Genomic DNA, 25,413 nt, shown 5'->3' with positions numbered 1-25,413 from the left:
TGTCATTGAGATGGCATCTCTCACACCATCTGCCTTTTGAAATAACTTCCAAAGATCATTTTACTTTGTACCAGTATGAAACATGTATAATCCCATTCCCATTAACCAAGCATCCTTAGGCCTCTAATGTCACAAATGAAAGGTTTAACATGCATTCATACTGACAAACTATGTGTCTCTACTTATAACATACTTCCCAATGCTCGTTACAGGGTGATAGAATTATTCTTCTTAAAAGAGTTGATCAAAACTGGTATGAAGGTAAAATCCCGGGAAGCAACAGGCAAGGCATCTTCCCTGTCTCCTATGTAGAAGTCATCAAGAAGAACACAAAAGGTGCTGACGATTACCCTGACCCTCCTCTACCCCACAGCTACTCTAGTGATAGAATTCACAGCCTAAGTTCCAATAAGGTAAGCAATCATTCTATCATGTTAACTCTGAATTTGGGATCTCGGGATATCATAATCAGTGGGTGATTTGGGGGACCATCAGACCATCATATCATTGAAAAGAAACAAACTCATATATTATGTTCATATATGTGAGTTCCAGATCAGAAAATGTAAGTTAATTTTCCTTTCTTAGATGCTGGGATAAAGGCTTAGTGTTCATTTTTGCTAATTCGGTTCTCAAGTTTAAGTGCATGAAGAGAAAGGAAATGTTAGTATCATCAGCATTTCTTGATACATCTCTGTATTTTTGTGTATATACATTACCCAGGCACACATACATACATTTACCCCTAAACTGTGTATCATTATGTAATTATTAGGTGTACAATAGTCTATGAAAGTCTGAGGGCATTTTCTACATAGCGTAAGACATTTTTAATTTAGGGCCTATAATTTTGCATGAAATTATGATAGATTATTATAAATAGTTACAGTTCTTTTTCATTAGTTTTAGGGCCATGAATTCCATTAATTCACTTAAGCTGACAGCTGAAGATGATTGATTATCTTCCTCAATACAATTTAGAAAAGGTCTTTCCTTCCTGAATTGGTTCATTAGATTAAAGCTATCCTCCTACTTCCCTTAATCACAAAAAAAACGTTTTTCCTCATTTTTCTGTTGAATTATAAGCTATTTTAGGGGTATATGTAGGGGTTTCTTTCGCCTTTACAGTGATTAAAATATAAAAAATCACCAGTGAATTATTTCCAAAATATTGTCAAATGCCTCCCAATGTGAAAAAAGGATGGATTGGGTTGTATAATACATTAACTGTTTTAGTTGAGATCAAGGCAAGGATGTGTAAAAACAGATTATTAACATTGTGAAAGGGTGAAGTCAAGGTCATCTTCAGCCAGTGTCTCCAGGACCTAAGCCACTCTGTGTAGTAAATAAATAACCTATGAATATATCTCAGTTGAGATATTTTCCTCCTTTAAAAAGTCTTAGTATTTGATATTATTCATTCTAATCCTTTTCGAAAAATGGGTTCTAATCATGGGTAATTAATTACCCTAAAGTGTCTATCACTGGATAACTGATAGCAGTTTGAACCAGTTTGATCATAAAGGTTCTAGAATTTAACATTCAGAGATCAACATCCTCCCTTCAGTAGTTTCTACTGATAATGGGGGGAAAAGAATCTTCATCCATCTGCATGTTTTACCCACCATCCATCTATCATAAAAGAACCATCAGATGACTCTTGAGTGACTGAACTTTTAAATAAACTGATTCAGAAGAGAACATCATGCATCTACAAATGCTTTCTTAGCACTGAAGAACTTCTCCCATATGCTGTAATTAACAATGGCAAGCAAATATTTTAAGTCAGCGTTTGTGGTCTTTGCTCTGAATCTGTTTTAAATGCCATTCATGTTTTGTTATTGTTGTTGTAATACCACATTTTGAATCAAGGAATGTACAAATACCAAATTTTAATAGAAGAATGTATTAGTTACACTAGTAACTAATTGTCTTCATCTGTTTCAAAAACAATCAAAGGTTATTTCCATAATTTGAAAGAAATTCTAGTTTCATCTCCACTGGTTATCTATCCTATGATGTCATTGGCTTAAGGAAGAAAATTCCTGCAGTGTTGCCCTGGTCAATAAAAAGAAATAGGTCTTTTAAATAGTGAGATACAAAAGCAGCAACAAGGCACAGCTCCTGTTTTCCAACTGATATTTGCAAATAGACAAAAGGAATGCTAATGAGTTTTGAATCACTCAGGCAAATTCAAATTACATAATTTAATATAGTTCTATTTTGAGAAAGACTCAAATATAAGTTGCTTATTATTTATGATTTTAGTACAATAGAATCCAATTCTGATCCTTTTATTTCTTTTACTTTTATTCATTTTACATACCAACCACAGTCCTCCTCCCCTTTCCCTCTTCCCCCCCACCTTCCCCTTTTTTAAGATGAAATAACCAGTTAAAAGCACTGGCTGCTCTTCCAGAGGACTTTGGGTCAATTCCAAGCACTCACATGGCACCTCTCAACTGTCTGTAACTCCAGTTCTAGAGGATCTGACACCATCATACAGACATACATGCAGGCAAAACACCAATGCACATGAAATAAAAAGGAATAAATTATATTTTAAAAAGAAGAAATAACTTTAATTTTGTGTTATAAGTATGGTATGTGATGTAGGTACTCCATCAAAATTAACACTTAATTTGACTTTTGGTCTTATCAAGTCCAATTTAAAGTGTTTGCTCTTTTGGCCTTTTAACATGTATAGAGGTGACTCAAGGGCAGTGACAGTAAAGTCAGTAGTAGCAGATCCCAATAGAGACTACAGTTTCAATGACAATGGTGAAACCTAGAGATTTCTTGTGCACATAGTATTTCTGTCAACAAGAGGAAAAAAAATAAAGATATTTGCCCACTATCAATTTCACTCATTTCCAAAATCTAAGTCCTAAGATCAAATCTTGCATCCAACAAGTATAAAATCAAATTTTAGCCAGTAAGAGAGCTTGACAGTCAATGGACTATCAAATGAGACCGTCTACAGGACCAGTACAGCAATCAGCTCATCATAAAACACATGTACAGTATGACTTCATATCAGTGGCTAAGCAGACTTGGATCTTGTATGAGTATGCACACATGGTTGTGTCATACTTGGTGCCATTTGTGACACCTTGTGGTGGCATTCCACCATATTTCCCTTAAAACTTAAATAAGTGCCCCATCCTCCAACAGAACACTTGAAGTCAATTATTCAGTGGGGAATACTATGCACTTAGACATAGCAAAGCCCATGGCTAAGAGAGCACCAGCTGCGTGTGTGAAGTATTATCCTGAGCAGTCAACCAGAACGTGCATCTCCAGCAACCGTTTCTGGAAGACCATTGGCCTCATAAACCAGAGTTAGCTATCTAGAAGCACTAAACTAAACCTTATCCACAGCCTCTCTCATGGTCTTTGTTGCACAGCATGTAGCATTGTTTCTCCTGTCCAGCAAGGGTAGAGCAGGATAAATTACAAATTACTCTGCAGGCCCTCCAGAAGTAATCCTTCTGAATTTGCATTTGTTGTTTTACTTACAATATTCAAGTTATATCAATAGTATCCAAATATAAAGAATGATATTTTGGCTTCAGAAGATCCAGCCTCATAAATTATATTCTTATGCTTACATAAAATATCCAGCTTAGAATATGAGTTTGCATCAGCATTTCATGTCCACTTCTGTATAAGCATTTACTTTGGAGTTTTTTTAAACTTTGAAGCAGTGGTTTCTGCAAAATTGGCTACATTCTGATCACGGGGCTATAGGATTAAGAAATTATGTTTTTAGCACTTAATTCCCTTAAACATGTGTTCATGTATACTAATCTAAAATACTCTCTGCCATGTACATGGGACAATTGTAAACACTCAAGGGAGTGGGTACTTCTGCAGGGAGGGAGAACAGTAAATAAATTCAGAGATTAAAACAAAGCTTAGTTACTTGATATTTCTCTGTGCTGACAATGCCCAGATACATTTGAAATGGACAAGGGTCCATGCAGTCTCAGAGAGGGAGATTAACATTAGGCCTCCTGGGGTTCCATTGCCTGCCCTCTTGATCTCTATGAAGCTCTATCTCTTCCTTTGATGCTTAAGATACCTTCTAAAACCAATAGAGATTAGTTGCTCAAGTAAGGTTTACAGTTAGTATAAATGATTTTAAGCATTTAAATTTCAAATAACTTCTCCCAGTCTAGACATCTTCCATCTCTGTCTGTGCTATAGCTTAAAATTATATTCACCACTGCACCTTTCCTGTATTTCTCTGTCGTTTTGTTTTCACGTGTTCTTATTTTCTTTGTTTTACTTCATAAACTCCTGCTCATTTATAAGTTGGCTTCCAGTGAACAGACCGGTCTTCCCATGTACAATGCTCTGCCTGGCACAGAGAAAGAAGCCCTCCAGGGAAATGCCCAAGAGCCACTAACCCTCACAGAATGGTGCCCACCAGCAAACACATTGGCCCCAACACCATCCTCTTTCCTCGACAATTTCTTGGTTGAATTAGAGAAGTTTAGTACTTTAACCTTGCCATCTGACCAGGCCAAACCAAACATCCTAAACCAGGTCGTCCTTGAAATTAAGGAGGAGCCCTCTCATCTCCCCCCCTCACTGCCTCCAGCCTCTGTATCACCTCGCTGTCTATCACCTTCTCCTCACTCAAGTACCACCTCAGCTGGGGCCCAGCATGGTGAGACGGTGTCTCTCCAGGATCCCACAAAGGACACTAAAAGAAAATTTATAGATTTGAATAAAAGGAGAGCAGGGCTTTCAAACCCTTCCAAAATCCTTGAAGTCCTAGGCGATAAATTTGTGGCCTCTGCATGCACCCATATGGATGCCTTGCCTATAACTCTTCCTGTCATTGGAGAGGAAGATGAGGAAATCTGTGATGGCCTTGCATACCAAAGATGGCTGCCAGGATCTCAAGAGCAAGATATCACATTGTATGACCACAACAGTACAGAGGCAACGTCACAACTGCACATCAATGAGGAAGAAGATGAGGAGGTCCCTGAAGGCTTAAAATATTCACTAGGCATTCTCACACATCCTAGGACCCACAAGGAAGACAACAATGCAGCAAAAACCAGTAATGAGGTATTTAATTTTGTCTAGTTACTGGGGACTAACAAGTTTTAGAATTAGCCAGAAGAGCTAATATTACTAATTATCTACTCCTGACAGTGCCTTAATGGGCTTCCTTGTACGGAATAGAAGCATTGGAAATTCCAGGGTGGAAGGGGTATGTAAGCACAACACAGTTTATTGAAATGATGGGGATTTGTAGAGTACAATTCCACTCTCCCATTATTCCTTCGTCACTATAAATTTAACTTTTATGCACTGAAGCTTATTGTCTTTCTAATATCCATAATGATAGCTAATCATTAACTCTTAGTGTCAGGGGCTATTCTCAGAGCCCAGCATGTTTAATTTTCAAAACCCAGAGAGCTAGGAAATATGGTTATCTACTACACTTCAGAGGTGAAAAAACCAAGCGTGCAGCTAAGTCTGTTGTCTAAACAGCAAAATTCACCTTCGGTATTACCATCTTGAAGGTGGGATTAGACGTGTGGTTTTCAAGACGATATGATGGCTGTCTGCCAAACAACAGTGAAGTAAATAAAGTAAAATGTCAAACAACTGAAATAGTTCTCCTGTCCCCTTCTGAAGCAGCTGTTTCCTTGAGATTGGTAGCTACTTATAATGCTGGGTCCTGCAACTTGGTCTTACAAAGGATCTTGGCCAGGAGTGAGTTTCCATCAAAAAAGGGAAGTAATAACCTGGACCTTAAGTTTATGAACTTCTCTCATAAAAATAAATTAGTTCATCTCTCAAATGTGAATTGTCTAAATTTAAGAGCAAGTAAAGTTACCTATAAATTCTGAAATTTTTAAATAAAAAAGTTTGTAGTATATTAAGTCATGATGGTATTACACAAGTCATTCTTTCCATGATTCCTCTATTTCCAAATAGCTAGCTACAATGCTGTAGAAAGCAAACCTACTGCTAAGTGACAGAGAGAATTCACTACAATAAGCTAAGCCTGCAGATAAGTCTGTTGCCTAAACATCAAATTTCCCCTTCAATATTACCATGTTGAAGGTGTGATTAGACATATGGTTTCATTTACAGGATGTGTTATCTGCCTTTTTCAAACAGTATCCTAGGCATAGCATTCATCCTTCTGAGGTTAGCTCAGCAGACAGTTCATTCTATGCTCAAAGAAATTCCAAATCCCTAGCTGTGTGACTGTTTACCTTATTTTAACCACTTTACAGGCAATTTGTATGTCACTGCAGACTTTTAGGTACTTTGCTGCCTTCATGTTGAGAAGGGAGAAAAGAAGACCTCACAGACAAGACTAGTAGAACACATTCAGTATTATCTCCAACTACCCACACTTCCCTAATCATACCCACTGAGATTTTGAAATTAAAATGCAACAAAGTCAGTATTTTCAAAGCAAGAATACATTAATACCACTTTCCAAGATATTTTACAACTTTTCAAGTATTAGATGTGGAAGGTACTCTCTTAATACCATGTCCCCTCATCTGGACACAATCATAATCACATCTTGTCTTTCCTCAACATTTAAGCCACCTTCATTTGCTTCGGGAGATCGAACTGCTACGCCTTTCCCCAGCTGTCTGTTTCCCTCCCCTCCGTGTTATTCTCCCCTGGCCTCTGTCTCTGACCTGGCCTGTGAGCTCTTTCAGCCCATGCAGGCCTCCTCACCTCCTCTCCTCCCCACATACCCACATCAACAGGAGATAAGTTCACCAGAATCAAAGGTAACTGCATCTTGAGTGTGCTTCACTTGATTGCATGTTCAGTAGATGTATGCATTGAGACTCATGCTGTCTTACAAGATCTAAAAAGTTATGCAAATTGTGACTGCTAACTTTTAACATCATCAGCATGGCCTCCGTCCCAAAATTTATGAGACAAATCCACATAGCAACTATATCCATATTGTGAAGGAAAACCTAAAACTTACGTCATAATCAAAGGTAACCATCAGATTCTGTCTTAAGCTTCAAGTCATCTTGGGAGCCATCACATTCAGAGGCATAAGCTCAGTGCCTGCCAACTCCAATCACTTCTCAGTAGACATGATGCCTCCCATCAGCCAGTTCACAGAGCCTAAGATCGGGAGGTCCTCAACAGTACTTGTCTAGAAACCCCTCTCCCACAGCATACACCCAAGGATGATTCTTTGGTGCTGCCCACAAAGCACCCATCTCTGATACTTACAGTGCAGTCCAGCAGCCCAGCTGGTACTTAACTTTCCCCAGGATACCACTTTTAAATGAATGATTAGTCTTAGGAAATGATATTGATGAGCCAAGATGAAATCAATCTATCATAGGAAAGTTTTGAATCTAGAATGAGAGTGTTCCCAAAATCTTGCCCTTCAGACTTCAACAGCTCATCCTCAGGTCTCATCTTTTGAAAGTGATGCAAGGGTCTCTATAGATAAAGAAGGAGGTAAGGCTCTGACATAGCCACATTTCAGTATCGGTAAGCACCAGTCCTACATCCAGCATCCTCAATAGTCTTCAGAATCTCCATCACCATCGAATGACACAGGCCCTCTATGTGATGCTACCCTAGGTACAGAAAGAAATCTTGGGAGGAAAGAATAACATACCTTAAGGACCAGTTTTTCTCCACTCTTGAGTTCTCACCTTAGCTAGCAAAACATAATTATAAAACCTTCTAAGAACTATAATGCTACTTTAGATCGTGTCTAAGGCTAACAAGTGACTTTTACTCCTCTTTCTGTGGCTGTATTTTTAAAAGTCACTATAAAGCTTAATCAGTACATGAGAAAGTACTTCTAGAACAGTGGTTCTCAACCTTCCCAATGCTGTAACACTTTAATAAATTTCTTCATGTGGTGGTGACCTCCAACCATAAAATTATTTTCATTGCTACTTCATAACTGTAATTTTCCTAATGTTCTAAATTGCAAGGTAAATATCTGATATGCAGGCTCTCTGATGTGTAACTCCTAAAGGGGTCGTGACCCACAGGGTTAGAACTACTGCTCTAGAATCTTACCTCTCCAACTTAAAGAGATGTTGAGCTCATCATTATAGTAACAAGGGAAAAACTAAAATTTAAAGACGTTTTTCTCTATCATGAGAGCCAGGATCATTTCATATAGTCTTCTGGGATCAATGTGTCTAGAAGGGTTCACAATAAGAATATTTTAATATCTACATGAAATGACCAGTTTCAGGAAAGCAAACTTTTGTCTCTTGTATTTCTCTCATATTTAGGAACAAACGTTGTACATTAATACCCCACTGAGTTTTCTAAGCCCTGTAAATCTATTTCATGCTCATAAGAAGAGTATAAGTTGACCAAACACATCTGTGCTTATAAATGTAAAAACAAGCTGATTTGGTCTCTGATCTCACGTTTATTACAAGGAAAGGCAGCACTGACACAAAAGAAAAATAATGTTCTAATAGGCATATAATAGTATACCTAAAATCATTATAATGACATTTTATTAACCCATATCAACTGTTCTTTATCTCACATGAATGAGGGAGAGAGAGAGAGGGAGGGAGAGAGCACACATCCCATGCTAGCACGGTGGTTCCACAGGTATCAGAAACCTGGACAGTCTCAATATAGGCTGTTTCCTCTTTCAGAAATGCTCCATGAGCATAGCTAGATACAAGCAAGTTTAGGAACAGTGGTCTACTCTCAATAGCCATGTGCATGAGTGAAGACAAAAACAGGGATGGATACAGGGGAGCATCAAACACCCTCTTCCACAGCCTCAGATAACCATGACAACCCTATAGCATCCCAAGAGACTAAGATTGTAACCACTAATGACCATGAAATTTAGTATAAGCTAGAGCTACAGTCTTTTACTCAAAAGTACTTTTAGTCTTACCAGTGTTATCTTAATTCTAGTCAAATTCTAGACCCTGCATTGCTAGGTCCTGAGTGCCCTGGAAAGGAAAATAAAGCAAACTCATGTCAAAGTTCTTAGAAACTTTGTTGGAACATTGTTACCTCTAAAAAGCCTAATGCTTTCCATAGAACTTGATAGGCATTAGGCCAAGTTTTCTGTTATCTCACCTTGTTTATTACTGCTTGCCACTTGGTGAATACAAGAAAACAAACAGGCTGACGAGTGTTTTGGATGCAGTTATTAAGCATTCTCCTAATAAGGAGGTAATATTTCTGATGTGTGTTCTTAGCCACCTACATTACATTCAGACACATTATCCTGCCAGCTTCCCTCTGCACATCTTTGCTTCACTGTGAGTCCCCTACCAGAGTGGCAGCTGAGCCCAGAGGGTGGAAGCTGCATGGAGCAGACAGAGCAGCTGTATGCAGACTATTCACCCTCCCTGCTGGGCTACTAAGTCATGAGCTTGGCATGCTGTGTGTGCATGGAAAACAGCCAACCAAGAGGGTTCCTCCTGCAGGCCACATAAGGAAGATGAGAACTAACCCACTTCTTATGGCTTTTCTAGGCTGATTTACAAAGCAAGACATTTGTCCCGGGTAAGCCACCTCGTAGCCCAGTGATGTCTAAGAGGCCCTGCAGTTCACCTGTCAGGAGTTCCCACAGGGTAGGGTCGGACACCCCAACCTGCTGCAGTCATCCTGGCCACCGTGCCTCTTCCTTAGGTGACTTTGATGTGATTGGGCAGTAAAGTGAGGCTGAGGAGGAGTCCCCTGAGGTGTAATGACCAGTAACTGAGGAGCCATAGGCTGTGTGCATCCCTGTTGTATGTGTCAAGTTTCTCAACTCCAAAGTGACACTGTCAAATGCTTCACTACACAGACAAGAATGCAATGTGTATGCTTTCTCCATCTGTCTCCTTTTCATATTCAAGTGTTGTTTTCCAGTCACTGTTTTCAGTGTGGAGAACTAAAGTGCTGCTACTGGTCTACAGAGCTCCAATGTCTCTTGGTTGCTATGGATTTGTTTTCAATTGTGAGCCATTTCAAAAGACTCTGTTGCTCAGGAGATACATGCCACATTCTCTCCACACTGCCTCCTGTAACACGGCTCTCTGGAGTCTGCCTGCTCACAATTCCCCCACAACTTTGACCGAGCTTTGAGGTCAGTTGCCCCCACTGATCCCCCCAGCTTTAACTATCCAGTCCTGTAACATCTGCAGAACTTGAGAACGGATAGTTTCTAAATGGCACCTCAAGCACTGGGGGAAGGCAGCCAAGGAATTTGGGGATTTCCATCTATGCATACCTCAGGGCTCCTTTCACCATGTCTAAGTTAATGGACCCTGATTTAGCTTTGGCTGGCCAGCCTGCCACACAGCTATGCCCTGCATTTCCAGTTCTCCAGGCTTAATTTTTAGTGTTCTTCTTTCCATTTCATAAATGCAGACAGTGTTTTATATGTAAGGCATCTTGCGCTTGCTGCTTTGCATAGTCAGACTTTTATTGTTGAAGAAGACTTGCATTGCTTTAGGGAGAGGGAAATGTCAGTTTGTTGTAGAGATCCTTAAGTCTCTACTGAACAGCCTCTTCCAGAGCTGACACATAAACTTAGGGGTGGAAGGAAGAGAGAGAGCAGACAGGGACAGACAGAGTAAGTTAGTTTTACAAAAAATGATGGATCTCATCCAGAAGCTCCCATGGGTAAGATGACATACTTTGCGTCACTCTGAGGGGTTTTGTTGTTGTTGTTGTCCATATTTCCATCTTATAAATGTGTTTGAGGGGCAGGAAGTTCTTTTCTTTTGATTTATGTAGAGTTGTGTTTCACCTTCATAATTTCAGAGGGAAAATAGCCAATAAGCATAAGCATGGGATTGTTAGTTACTGGAGTCACAGCCAGCTAATTCTGGCTGATATGTACAATAACTAATGTTTTCTAAGCAAAAATGACTTGGGAAACCAGTAACAGCTTGTGATGCTTGCAGAGACTGTTCCACATTCCAAAGAATCCTCTAACATATAGCTAAATCTTCTGGGATAGGTTGAGAGAAGTATAAATAAATACTTGGCCTTTTAACTTTCATCTGCAGTAGTGTATGTAGTCTGATGATCCCAGATTCTAGGGTAGATTTCCAACCAGCTTCATTATAGGTAAGATTTTATGATTGTTCCTGGCTGTGAAAAATAGTGTGTGTTTAAAACCTGCCTCTTTTGTATCCATTTTTACATTGTATCCAGTTTACAATCATTTAAAAAGAAAAAAATCAAGTAATATATACTTATGGAAATTTCTTAATGAAACCACTGTTTTCATACAGTTAATACACACAGTGACACCAAAAAGAGAAAACAAAAGAAAAAGGTTGAATGATTAGGGTATGAAAATAGCATTATGCATCATCGGATTTTCAGAATTTTACTGAATGCTGAAGATTCACCAAGGAAATATAATCATAGTATAATTCTTGCTCAGAATGTCCCATATGGTAATGGCTACCTGTTAACTTGAAAGCTGCCTTCTTATACTCACAGTTTGTGTCCACCTCTCCAAATGCTGTAAGTGTATGTTGTTCTATATTTACCTCAGCTGTACTGAGACACTATGCAGGATAGAAATGCCTGAGCCGTTAAAATAGAAATGAGCATAGACCTAAAACACTAACAAGTTAGTGTTAGTGGTGGCTAACGAGTCATTTCTTTTGAGAATTGAGAATGAGGGAAAGTGAAGAGCATGGTAGGAAAAACAGTGGGCTTCAGGATATCCTTCCACAATTTATCAACACTGAAGGAATTTGACCAGAGTCAACCAAAGGCAAAAACAACTTTTAACGTGTTACTGCCACTGCTTACCATTAGGTGTCAGTGGAATGCAAACACAGTAGCAAAGACAGCAATTGGAAGCTCTTTGCTTGAATACCCATAGGAACCACAAACATGCTTACTAAGGACAAAATACAGATGCTGACTTTAACCAAGTTAGTCCGTCTAGTCCATCACAATACTTCATTCAATGTGGGGCTAATCAAAATTGTCCTATCATCCCTTTTTGTCATTTGCCATAGTAACTATCCAATGTCTTTATGTTTCGGGTTTAACTAACATGCAAAGTTAGGTTGAATTGTTGCCACTGTGGTCTTCACATGACTAAGATACACAATAAGAAGTAATTTTCCGACTACTTGGTGTGTAAGTTTGACGAGAGGAATCTTTACATGGCAAAGGAAAGTTAGCAGATGAAGTATCTATTGTTTTATGGGCTCCACGAGGGGGCAGGATTTGCTTTCATCTCACGCTCTGATGTTAGGATGAGGAATCTGAAATGAATGTCCAAGGGTCGATAGCAGACAGTGCCCCAAACAGCAATAAATGCACATTCATAAGTGACCATTAACGCTAATATTCCTCTAGTGGCCAAGACCTCGTAAAACATATTAACTCCAATACTGAGATTACACAACGTTTCTCAGAAACAGGCCACTAGTTATCAGTTCCTCCAAGGACGATTCCTGTTATAGAAGGGCTTTGAAATGTTTTCAAAAGTCACGATTTTATGAGATATACACCTTCTCTGTAATAAAGGGATTATATTCTGACCTGAGAATGCAAATACTATGGGGAAAATTAATGATTCAGGAGGGAAAGGGAGGGCAAGGTTTGGAGGGTGTGAAGCAAGGAGAAAGATGTTTTGAAAGATGATGAAAAGCTAGGAAACTGCTGGCTCACACACACACACACCCAGAATTAAGTGACCCGCACACTTAGAGCTATATGCCAGCTTTCCTAATCGTCAAGGAGACAATTCATTTCAATAATTTTGGAGGCTAGAGAATCAAAGGCACTGAGTAAGATTCTGATGATAAGTTAAATAATGGACTATAACCTTCAAATTGTAGATTGCTTTAAGTTAACTAATGGGGTGGCTTGAAGTGGTATTCAATCTTTAAAGAAACTGGGAAGGCAACACATACAAATGGATGACTTATACTTGTTTCTTCATATATTTAAACTGATTAATAAATTCTTTAATTAAAAAGCTCAGAAAATGCCTAGAGAATGGTTTGGTCTTCATTATTATTTTTTTTACACAGGCACTCCCTATCTAGTCCTTGTAGACTGGCCTTAAACTCACTAAGATATGCCCACCTCTACCACCATACCCAGCTTAGTATTCATTATTCTTAAAAATACTATAGTTTACACTTTCAATATTTTATATTTAATAACATCACTTTATAATTTTAGGTACCATTAGGAATTTTATACCCATTTATAGGAATAAATCATCCATCTGGCCAATAATGCTTATCTATTCTTTAGGTTTAAATTTGTGTATTCTATGCAGACATAGATGTTGAAAAAAACTCTAGGAATACTGTTAACAAATGCTACCAATTAATAGGTTTAAAGCTTCAAGGTTTAAAGCTTCAAGTTTCAGTGGTGAAAATACTTAATTTGCACTAAATAGACAATGTGGATTAGAGGTGGGAGATAAATTTAGGAAGGGGCCTGATTAACAGACTCATCCTGAAGGGAGCCCCAGGGCTCCCTGTCCATGCTTGAACCAGAAGTTTCTATGAAAAATTTCAGGGGAAATCTTTCTAGGTTCTCATTATGTGTATCCAAGCTCTGATCCGGACTCTGAAGACATTGCACTAATACAATTAAATTCCATTATCAGAGCCCAGGTCTGACTTGTCAGCAGGTAGCTATCATTTAGCAGAAAGTGATTGAAATGTGACTGGGTCAAATGTATCAATTTCCAGAAAACGTAACATGCAGATGATCAATGTAAATCACACTGCGTTTCCATATTCGACAAATGTGTTCAATTTCATTCTCTGAAGTATTTGTGTGGCTATGCAGGATGCTAAGGCTCGTCATTTCCAATATTATAAGTATCTATTACAGATACTGGTCTTGATGCTTAGTTTAAAAAGAAAGGAAACTCTTTTGAGAGTTCAGTGCACTGGGGATTTCTACCAATATTTCTCTTCTAAGGTAAAGCATTATATGTTACCTGGAAATTGTCCGTTGCAGTCTTCTTGAAGTTCTCTGTCTTCCCTTTTGAAAACTGCATGTGCTTTCCTCCCCCAACCTTTATCCCATTGAGAGCAGAGAATTGAAATTCAAATGCAGCATGGGATGTCTGGCTACTGACCTTTTCATCTGTACCATATGTGCCAATGTCGTCTGTGAAGGAAAAGCTAAGAGCGAATGTGGTTATTGCTAGATGTGGCTTCCTCCTGCTTGCCTAAGTGAGAGAGTGTGCTGGAGAATGAGGTTGAATGAAGGGGTCCAGCCTCCCTGCCCCTATGATTCAATGTCCTCCTTCTTGCCATATTCCTGATCTTGGAAAAATCAATGGGACTCAACTTGCCCTTAAAGCGTGAAGAGACCAGATTGTAGATGTGTTCAAAAGTTCAAACCTTGGGTATTCTGTTGAAAGCACCCTTTCAAAATACTTAATTATTAAGCGTACAGAAACCCTTTATTTGGTGGATTGTTTTTCCTTCCTCTTGGTTTTTTACAGCAGGAAGTATTAAATGTCAAGAAAAGTATCATGCTACTACCCAAATTGCCTGTTAACTATACCGATTCAGACACTGGTAACATTGAAAATCATTTCGTTTCAGCCACATCGTCCTGCGTTCACTCATGACAACATTCAAGGTGGGGGTGAACCGTAAGTACTCTTCTTCTCTTCTAAATCCAAGACTAACCTTGACCCACAAGACATATAACAGATGTACCTGACAGAGGACAGTAGGACTTTGTAAGTAAGAGGGATCGAACAGTGAACATGAGGTGTCCAGCACAAGAGATCACACTGTTCTGCTTTATCAATGAGATCAGACTCTAATGCACGAAGGAAAACAAAAGGACTGGAGAGATGGCTCCATGGTTAAGAGCACTGGCTACTCTCCCAGGGGACCTAAGTTCAATGCTCTGCATCCACATGGGGGCTCACAACCATCTGTAACTCCAGTTCCAGGAGACCCAACAGCCTCTCCTATCCTCTGTGGGTTTCAGACACTCATAGGGCACAGATAGATACATGCAAACAAAACATGTATACACATAAAATGAATAAATAACAAAGGGAAACCTTCCAATGTTGTAGTGACTCCTACAATTTATAAATCCATCTCTTCATCCACTGGCTGTGTAACTAGTAACCACAACTTTAACGACAGACAACCAACCCATGCCCTAATTTTGCTTTTCCACCTATTTGAAAACTTCAAAGGTATGCCTAAGCTCTACCTTAGTAGTATAATTCCAAAATTATAACCCATGCTTCAAAATGTCTTTTGAAAATAGCAGTATTAAAACACTCCCTACTGTTCAGATACGTGATATAATTTCCACCACACAGAGAATGAACTTTTTTGAATGTTCCTGATACATACATAAAACCAACCTACAGGCATCACACGTTGCCTTTAAGAGCCCCATTTGTCTTTCTCTGGCCCCGTTTACAATAGATACTCAGAGGTTATCCACTTCCTATTGGCTCCTGCCTATGCTGAGTCAAAAGAGACCTCTGGAAGCCATGGCCAGTGTCCTCAGCCTTTCTCTGTGCATCTGACTGAGCCTTCTGCCCAAACTCTGCTCTCTCAGTTAGAAACATGCTGACCAAGACTCTCCTTTGTGGGCAGGCTTGGTGTGGAAATGGTGTTTTCAGCACAAAAGAGCCCCTCCTTGGGTTAAGAATATGCTCTTCAGAACGCATCACTCTCTGAATGTGCCTCTTGCACAGTGTGGCCAGGAAGGTGTTCTTATGAAGACGTCTTTATCCCAAACAGACTAGAAGTAATAATCATTGGCAAACCTCACCTAACTGGAAAAATTTTAAAATGACTTGCAATAATGCTTCTGTTGCTCCTTTACATGTGCAAAGAATGATGGGATTAAATCACAAAAAAATACACTCCAGAGCTGTTTAGGGTGATGACGTTGCTAGCATGTTCTATTAAGCAAGCATGTTCTATTAAGCAACACAAGTTGTGTTCTGTTGTCCTTTGTTGTGTTATAGGCAGCTATCGTCATTGGGCTATTCTAATATCACAGAGCCCACAGGTAGGAAAAACACACTTCCAAGCCTTGCTTTAGATCTTACCCTTTATCAAATTTATGTTTCATTGCTGCCTTAATTAGAGGGATTATAGGAGGTTAGCTCATCACATACATTTAGAAAAATACTTTGTAAAGAAAAGTAGAAACCTAAGCCATCTTGCTAATAGTTTTGAGTTTGGCTCAGCATTTCTTAAGTGACAAATTTATGGCTGAGGCCATCTTGACCCCACTACCACATCATCATTTGCCAACATATTTCAAAGCAGCATTTTTTTTATTTAATTGGGCTACATTTCCTGTCATACAACACTGATTTTGAGAACCAGCAGAGGTAAAAGTATTTCCAGGAAGTATTTCCATAAAAACTTTTTTGGTGTGATCTAATTAAACCACTATGGTAAATAAATTCTGACAAGAGTGTACTTGGCTTTCATTCTATGAAAATAAGCTGGGAGTCTATGCCAATTCAGGTTTGTTAGTTCTGAGGACCCTCAGAGTCTTCAAGCACCTGGAGTTTGGCCTTAAATGGGCTAGAGACTGAGAAGTTCAGAGAATCCCAAAGAGACTGCAGAGTGCATCCATCAGCATAGCAACCAGGTCTGACCATCTCCCTCAAGCTCCAGAAGGGACAAGGGGTCTTGTTGAAATTCCATTTCTGTCACCAACAGCCTCAGGTGCTAACCAACACACAAACAACAAAATGGCTTTCCTCTTCTCCTAAGGTTGGCTCCAAGCAAACATCCTGGTGAGGTGGCCCCTACCAGTCTTATTTGCCACCTCTTCTTGGGTCTGTCTCTGTTTCTATCAATGACCAGAAGCTGAAGCCTCTCCTAACAAAAAGATGTCAGAGGACTGCAAAGGGTGCAAAGATTATAAATGGATAAAATTGTCCACTAGAAGGGAACATTATTAACTAGAGAAGAATTCTCTAATGTGGGGATTTGGAGGTTGGGGAGGCAAGCTAGAGATGATGATGGTTTTTTCAGAAAGGCAAAGCTCTTTCCTACAACTCCTGGAAGCCAACTTTATCTGTATCCCATGATCAGGAGACACTCAAGAACAGAAAGGGAGCCAATGAAGTTGTTGCACATTTACAGCACAATGTTTTAATTCAAGTACCAGAATATTCTACAAAATATGATTTTTCTAACTTGATAAAGTAATTAGAAATAAAGCATTCTTTTCCAAAGTAGAATTCAGTATTACCTATTTTTTTAATGGTGGCCTAAAATAAATCCAAAGTGCCCCAGAATGTTATTAATGTTTTCTTAGATTAGCACAATTATATGACAGTTATAAAAAGCAATAGAAAAAATTACCACTCCTTTTAATCCTCTGACTATACCAATGACAGATAAGTGATATCATGAAAATTTTCCATTAACTGCATATCAAATTCTTCCTGGCCTTCTTAGCCTCCAAAATGTCAGTCTTTACTTTCTCAAGTGCTGGTCCATGTTGATAACCACAAAACTTAATAGTAATAAAAGTCAATGTCAAAGAGTCAGTATTCAAACATATTACAGATCAATGTCACCATCTCTCTATCAAAGAGTTCCGACAAGAAAAAACAGTGACATCCTTTCAGTAATTCTTTCTCTCAATGATGATTTCACAGAAGACTTTTAACTCAAGCACAGTTTCTTTTCCCAGACACATTTTTATGTGTGTATGATCCACTAGTTGGGCCAGGTCATGGATGGACATGCATAAAGCCTCACCTATGACTCAAGGTCATAGGTGAATTGCATGAAGTCTTCACATCTCAAAACCTGATTCCTATTGTAAAGCTAATCTTCTTTAAAGGATTTCCTATGATAAATGCATAGTTTCTTTTTGTAATAATCCCCACATCATTTACAAAATGTGTACGTGTGTGAAATATTTTGTACAACCCAATTTAGAATCATTTGAGATTTCCATTTCCAAGCCTTCATTATTTATTTATGGTTATGGCTAGCTAACTCTGCAATCCCTCATAATGGGCTGTATAATACAAATACCATTTATTTTATCTTCTTATGTAGCACCCAGATGACAAATGTTATATGTCTAGACAATTTAAATGCAGATCTAACCTACTAATATCAAAATGGTATTGCCCAACTCATAAAAATTATAATCTTCCCTGAATATTTTTCATTGTAGGTTTTGAAATGTTATTAAAGTTGGGTGATTCCCATGAGATTCTAAATGTTTCCATTGAATTTACTTGTTTATCCAAGACTTAACATTGCTAACAAGGCATATTAATAATAGAAATGTTAGAGATGAAATGAGTGTTATACTAACTTCTATAACTTCATGAAGATATGAAGTAAATTAAACATGCCCATTTGTCCTGTTTAAGGTTTCAGGCTCTGTATAACTATACTCCTAGGAATGAAGATGAGCTGGAACTCAGAGAAAGTGACGTTGTTGATGTGATGGAGAAGTGCGATGACGGATGGTTCGTGGGTATGTGCTCATTTATTCTGTTTGTTCAAATTTGCTCACTTGCATAGTTCACTGAGAAAGTCAATCTCTCTTTGAATTCATTCTGTACTATCTGTCCCAAAGCCGTTGCTTTTAATGAATTGTAGCATTTATTGCTATGCATATATGTGATTTTCTGCTAGTTTTACTTCAACCCAACCAGGAAAATTTCTTTAAATAGCACCAATTAGCTATGGCTATGATGTCACAATAACAATTACAAAAACACACCTTTGCTCTGTTTGATGGAAAATGTTAGCTGTCAACAGGGGAAATGTCATTTGAAGGGGAACAAGATGAAATTTTTGCTAGAACTCATGTAGCCAATCCTAAAAGTCTAGGGATCCTCCTCAGCTTCAGTTAGGAGAAGGAAGAACTAACTTTGTTGCCACTTCAAAAGCAGAGTTACCATCTTAGAGACTGAAAGCTCAGCCATGGAGTACATGCTTAACATCCCCCACTGCTCAACTGTCCAGTCCCCAGCACGAAAAGAGATGGGGAGGAAGAGATGAGCAAGAGGAGGAAACAACATTCGGTCTTCTCAGAAAATATTGGTAGACAAATGTATACACCCAGACACAAAGAAAAGAGGTGACAAGCAAAAGTGTGGGGAAGAGCTGGGGAGGCTGGAGACAGTTAAGATGATCTGGGTTCCATTAACTGTCTATGACTCCAGTTCTAGAGGCATCTAACACACGTTCTAACCTCCATAACCACTATGCACAGGTGGAGCATAAACATACATTCAGGGAAAACACCCATACTCATAAAATTTTTAAAAATAAAAATGTGGGAATGAAATCTTTCTCTGTACTAGCCCAGCAGTAGTGAGATAATAAAAGAACTTCAGCCAGGTAGGAGACACATGCCTTAGGTTCTATAATTTCTATTAATCCCCACAAAAAGAAGAGAAGTGGTTTACATATATGGTTTTCAGGGGTTGCAAACAAACCAGTAAGTTATAGAAGGTTAATGAGAAATGAAATTTCAGAGGCCCCACCCAATCTACTACACTAAAACACAAAATAATTTTTATACAGACTTTACAGAAAGCATCTGAAGAATTGGGGCATATGAAACCAAGGGGGGCTGTGAGAATAGCCATGCACGCACTTGGTTTAACTGTCCATGTTAGAAATCATTTTCAGTGTTTGAACTCCATTCCACACGCCCGCACAAGCAGTAGCCAATCTTCTACTTTTTAAAAATTTAGAATTTTTTAACTTGCTCAGAATTATGTATTTTGTTAAGAAGCATAACAGTGCCTTTGTAGTAAGTGAGGTAGCACTGAGCATGAGATTAGAGCACTTGTGATATTGGCAGTGTCCCATGGAGTGGCCGTGTGGCACTGCAGATGGGGCCTCCTGCTCCTGAATCAATCCTTAACTCTTATGTATATCCCTTGCTCATCAGTCATCTTGTCCCATTGCAAGCCCCACAGTTATCTCTTACTCCTTTTCTGTCTTCGTGGTGATCTGAGTCCTACCACCCATCCCTCTGCACAATTGTCTTTCTCTCTAGACTGGGAGGCTGGACTTCCCCATTTAGCTCCATGTGATGAATATGTATCACTTATGCAAATGAAACAATGATGACATCAGGCAGGACACTTAAATTTCCTGCTTTCTCCTTCTATTGTCATCAAGTGAGTTTTCTATATTCCCTTCCCAAACTATTTAGGGCTTGCTCCCTTGGTGTGAACCCTTGTAGACAGAAGTCTTCGAGCAGACATAGTACCTGACATTCTGACATTGCTGTTACACACCTTTTCATTTATTGCTTCTGTTTTCAGGAACCTCAAGAAGAACCAAATTCTTTGGTACCTTTCCCGGAAACTATGTCAAGAGGCTGTGAATCACCTTCCTCCTTATTTACTCCACATTTCAACAACACATCTGCAGAACTCACCTGAAATGTCCCCGCAGGCCTGTTGCTGTCTTGCCTTATGGTTTCCACAGGCCATCTCCATCTCCACCTGCTGCCACCAGATCACCAGCAGTGACTGCCGCTGGGAGCTTCAGGGAAATGTGGCAAATTTACACCCTCATAAATGCAGTTTCCTGCTTTCTGCCCTGAACTTTTAAATGTCTGTGATATGGAATAAGAATGAAAGTCATCATAATTTTAAAAAGTGGAATAGTTGAGGCAGAAAGAAAGAAAGAAAGAAAGAAAGAAAGAAAGAAAGAAAGAAAGAAAGAAAAAGGGAGGAAGGAAGAAACAAGAAAAGAAAGAAAGGGGACTCTCCAGAGGCTTTCTGGTCTCGTGGCTCTATTCCCACCTCTCTGGAAGGTGTTCTGTCCTCAGGAAGCCAGAAGACTGTTTTCTGAAATGCTATAGTTTGCATTTTCACCCTAAGCTTGGCAGTATATTTTTCTTTCACAAGTTTGCCTAGTGCCCTGGTTTACACTATATGACAACTATACTTCAGCTATTGTTTGCCTGCACTTCTCATATATTGTTTTATGCACAGTGATCATAAAATCTAGAACGAGTAGGAAAGTTCATTGGGATGGGTGTGATTTTTGTTAATTGCATTAAGTTTTCACATAAGAGTCTTTTCCTGCCCAATTTCTGTGTGTGTGTACTTATCAGAAGTGCAAACAGTGAGTAATTAAGATCCCTTGGTCACTACCATGACTATCATGAAGGTTTAGCCACACTGCAGGACAAATCGTGTTGTAAATTTGCATTGCTATTTTATATTAAAATATAATCATCAGCATCGTGGACAATGAGCTCTTAGTGTTTATTTATCTGTTAAAACTTAAAAGCAGTGTTAGTAAGAGGGGCAAAGAGATGAAAGTAATACCCATAGGTAAGGTTCACTGTGTGTACACTTATACGTTCGATTGTATAAGGACAAATAAATCATATGCTGTGTTGTACATTTATGGAAATGTAAAAAAATTCCACATTATTTTATAGAGTACTTCAGGAGCATCCTGAGTGTTAAGGCTGGCTTTAGCAAGGATTATGATCAATACACTTATTTTTACTACAATAATTATTTTTCTTCTATGGAACCCAGAATCCTGACTCCATTTGCAGACAGGAATATATATGTTGAGCCTGATTTTTCTGGTGTGTGTAACATACTTCCTAAAAATAATAAATTAGGCACTTTTAGATATAATAGTTAAATCATTCAGGTTGTATTTTTTGCCCCCAAAACAGCTCTACAAAACAATACCAAACCTGAAAGATTTAATGGATTTGCAGTGCCTGTGTTCCACCATACCCTGAAACTTAGCTTTGTATTTCAAATGAATTTGCATAAGACCTGTTCCTCTTTGAATCTTTAGCACCTTATAGGCAGAAATTTTTATGGCTTCCCTCCTGTGAGCAATGCCTGATCTCCCACAACATATAGACTCTAGTATTTTGTACATATGGAGTTTTTTTGTACAGACTATTTACTTGTTCAGAAGACAGGGATTTCCCAATTTGGTCTTTATCCTGCACTTAAACTGAGTTTAAACTCTTTCAGCAGAATGCTTCTTATGATATCTTATGATATCTTGTGAATCTAGAAGAGAGCATCAACACAAAATTCTATGAGTTGAAAAGATATTTTTGTAGCCAATCTAAAATGCGCGTAAATCTGGCTACAGAGGAACATCATTAGGGGGAGAATAAAACATACCTTTGAGAAACCCACTTAACTGTCCAGTTCACAGCCAGCTTTATTAGAAAAACTTGGGATTGGAAATCAGTTGGCCACACGCAGCTTTGCTGATGAATGAACACTACTTTTTCACACCATTTATGAAAACAAATCTTCAACTCTGTTGCCTGTTATATTTAAGAAAATTTGCTGTTTCTACTCTCTGTATCTGATTTTAAAAGGAAAAAAATATTCATACCTGGCTTTCAGGTCATTGACTTTGAATTCTTACAAGCAAAGGTCATTGTGTTTTTCTTGAGTAGATAATAAATTTTGCTTGAAAGTACTTCCACTTTTCTTTGGCATTTATGTAAACTCTGTGTTTTAAGTTGAAACATTTAGCCCATGTTCTCTTGATACTCAAAAACGGAGAAATACATGTTTGCATCAACTCAGAAGAGAATTTTAAAAATCTACTACCAAAGGCCACTTGCTAAATCTTCTTTACTTAAATATTGCTCCTTGGCCAAAGTGACATCTCAAAATACCCCTGCTTCAAATCTGGCCATTTTCCAAGAAGTTACAAATATTGTAATTTATGAGCACCTGTCTTGGAACTTTTAAGTACTTCTCCTAAAGAACTTTAGCATCAATGGTCTCTTGATGAATTTCAAAGCTGCTGAAGCAGAGGGATCACGCTTTTCTGTCACACAAATAGCAAAGAGTTACCACTAGTACTTGGGTTCTTTCTAATATTATCTTAGTCCCTTCTTCATCCATCTATTCTAACCCACATCCACACCTGTCAAATAATCAACAGCATGGTCCTCTCAAGGTCCTCAGTTCTTAAGCAAGTCTTATTGCCTCAACAGCCATTCAGGTCTCCTCTGTTCTGCTGGGTAATTTCTGACTATCTCTAGATCTCTATTGAGAGGCACTGCACTGAGAGGTGTGGTGGGAAGACTAAACCTCACAGAACTTTTGCAGTTCTATTTTTACCTGAGCGCTGGTCAGTCACTTAAGTCTATACATCTGAATCTGTCCCTCCAGGTCAATGGAAGGCTAACAGGAAGGGATGCTGGTATCTATGGATCACATGTTAAGCCCTACTTTAACTGCATCATCCCTGGAAACAAGCGGGTTCTGTTCTTAACTTGCTCAAAAGCTGGGAGAATCTGTTTAAGCGGCCATGTGCTTTCATATCTACTTACTGCCAGATCTCTCTTTGTAGGTGGTCAGTTTGTGTGGCCTGATAATTTCTTCCCACTCTTTTCCAGATTTTGGGCACAAAGGAGGAAATTATTTATAGAATCGTCTGATTTCAAAAGATTAAGTACTCTAGCAACATCTCAGAGTCCATTTATTTAAAGGATTTTTCAGCCTCCTCTCCAGATGGTAACTCTTTAAGGATTGTTTATGTATCAATTATGTTTTCGAATAATTTACTCCTCACTAATAATGAGCGTCAGAGCCCAAGTAGAAATTGACCTTAGAAATAGAATGTCCCACAGTAGGGACTTGCTTATGGAACAAATTCAGTCTGCTATCTGGTATTGGATATCCTACCAGCTGAGAATGGTTTGTACAGAGAACAGCAGCTCTCAATTTGATGATGGGATCCCTATCTGAATTAAATGAAATGATATTCCTCCCAAATTCCTTTATTTCCATTTGACCTTATGCTAGAAAATTGCCCATCATTTTTATGCTCACATTCTTACATTCATCAATGAAAACTGGCAGAGATGTGTTTTCTGTTTGTAATGTAAATTTAGGTGTGGCACTCTTGGTTTTCCCTCTAGTTCCACTACTGAAGTGCTGTCTGTCCCTTTACAGAAACTGGCTTATGAAAATGTGTGACTGAAGCTAATCGTTAGCCATACATCTGGAAAATGACGAGAAAGAAAGGAAAGTTAAGTGGCTGCTACACATCAAGCCATTCAGACCCATGGTCTATGTTCTTATCCTCACAGTCAAACTAGGAGGAAGTCTGTGTTGTGCCCACTCTACAGATGAGGCACTGAGAGCTGCTGTGAGAGGCTCAATGACTTCTTTCGTGTGACGTGTGGTGGCATGTGGGAGAAGTTGGACTCAGGGCCTGATGTATCTCTTCCCCAAGCCTGTATGTTGCCTTCTGTATCACCCAACCTTGGTGATAAGCACATCATTGATCAAACAAACAAGTCAGAATTAACTATCTCCACTCATCTACTCTTTCCCCTTCCCCATTCACAGACACTTTGCTATGGCAACCTCCCCTTAACATCATCTTAATATGCACATGTGATGAGAAAGAGTGGGCACCCAATACAGCACTAGAGTACCTCCCCCAAGGAAAGCTCACTCAGGCTTCTGAAATACACAGTGACTGTATCTGTGAGTTATGATTTACCAAGGCTCTGGAGGCCATGGCCTGTGAGCCAGCTCAGCAGCCAATGGAGTTTCAGGGAAGTGTTTGGTATTCAAGCCACTTGGAGACAGGCAAGTCCAACCTGCTCTAGGAACACAGAGTACTCACTGGATAGCTTTTAAATATACACAGTCCCAGGATACACTAGTTATTCTCTGCTGGATGACTGTCTCTGGGGCTCAGAGCCTTAGTTCACTGCTAAATTCAGCCCCTCGGGACCTCAGGAAAGTTCCATCTGAGCTCATACACATACATATATCTTGACCCATAAAACTTGGAGCACAAGACAGAAATCAGCCTAGCAAATCTTCACCTGTTCCTTTGGGGTTTCTTGTTTCAACCTCCCCCTAAAATATGATGGGTGACTCAGTCATCCTTGTGTCTTCTAAAAATAAATGCCATTTCAGTCAAACTCTTGTTACTATTAACACTCTTAGACAGGTGCCAAGTCTTGCAAGAGCTCAAGGCAAGAGCTCAAGGATGAGTCCTTCAAGCATTTTTGATTTTTTAAATTTAACAATCATTAGACATTTTGTACAAAAAAATAGAAAATAGAAATGCACCAAAGAAGGAAACATTATAAATCCCACTTGAGTGTTGTGCTTTGAAATTTATCTATCCAGAGTTTTCGTGTGTGTGTGTGTGTGTGTGTGTGTGTGTGTGTGTGTGTGTGTGTGTGTTTGTACATCAAATGTGATACATGTATGTGCAGACATTCTGGGGCCAAATTGAACACACTCTTTAATATTCTGCAACTATCTCTGAGTGGGACTCTAGAGTCGGTTCATTAAGTGAATTTGACATTAACAAAGCATTTTAAGGATGAAAAGTCATCTTTGATCCCCAGGATTCATGAAACTATAATCAACTCAAATTCCCAAGGCCAAGAATTGCTTGGGTATAACTAGATGTA

At 38.9% G+C, this 25,413-nt stretch overlaps 1 protein-coding gene across 10 annotated transcripts in view; it reads left to right on the top strand.

The window, feature by feature from the left end:
• Positions 1–22,436, top strand: part of Sorbs2 (sorbin and SH3 domain containing 2) — a 300,238-nt gene extending 277,802 nt beyond the window's left edge. For 9 of the 10 annotated variants that reach the window (XM_027391151.2, XM_035452343.1, XM_027391146.2 and 6 more), the window contains 4 exons: positions 213–413; positions 14,568–14,617; positions 18,362–18,468; positions 20,279–22,436. In XM_027391151.2, the coding sequence (XP_027246952.1) occupies positions 213–413; positions 14,568–14,617; positions 18,362–18,468; positions 20,279–20,340 (420 nt within the window). In that variant the 3' untranslated portion in view covers positions 20,341–22,436. The remainder of the gene's footprint in view (positions 1–212; positions 414–14,567; positions 14,618–18,361; positions 18,469–20,278) is intronic. The other variant, XM_027391148.2, reaches the window with a different exon arrangement.
• Positions 22,437–25,413: the final 2,977 nt, after the last annotated feature.

The sequence above is a fragment of the Cricetulus griseus genome (genome assembly GCF_003668045.3).
Source record: "Cricetulus griseus strain 17A/GY chromosome 1 unlocalized genomic scaffold, alternate assembly CriGri-PICRH-1.0 chr1_1, whole genome shotgun sequence".
NCBI classification, from domain to species: domain Eukaryota; kingdom Metazoa; phylum Chordata; class Mammalia; order Rodentia; family Cricetidae; genus Cricetulus; species Cricetulus griseus.
Note: the sequence above shows the minus strand (reverse complement) of the source record. Positions and strands in the feature narration are given on the sequence as shown.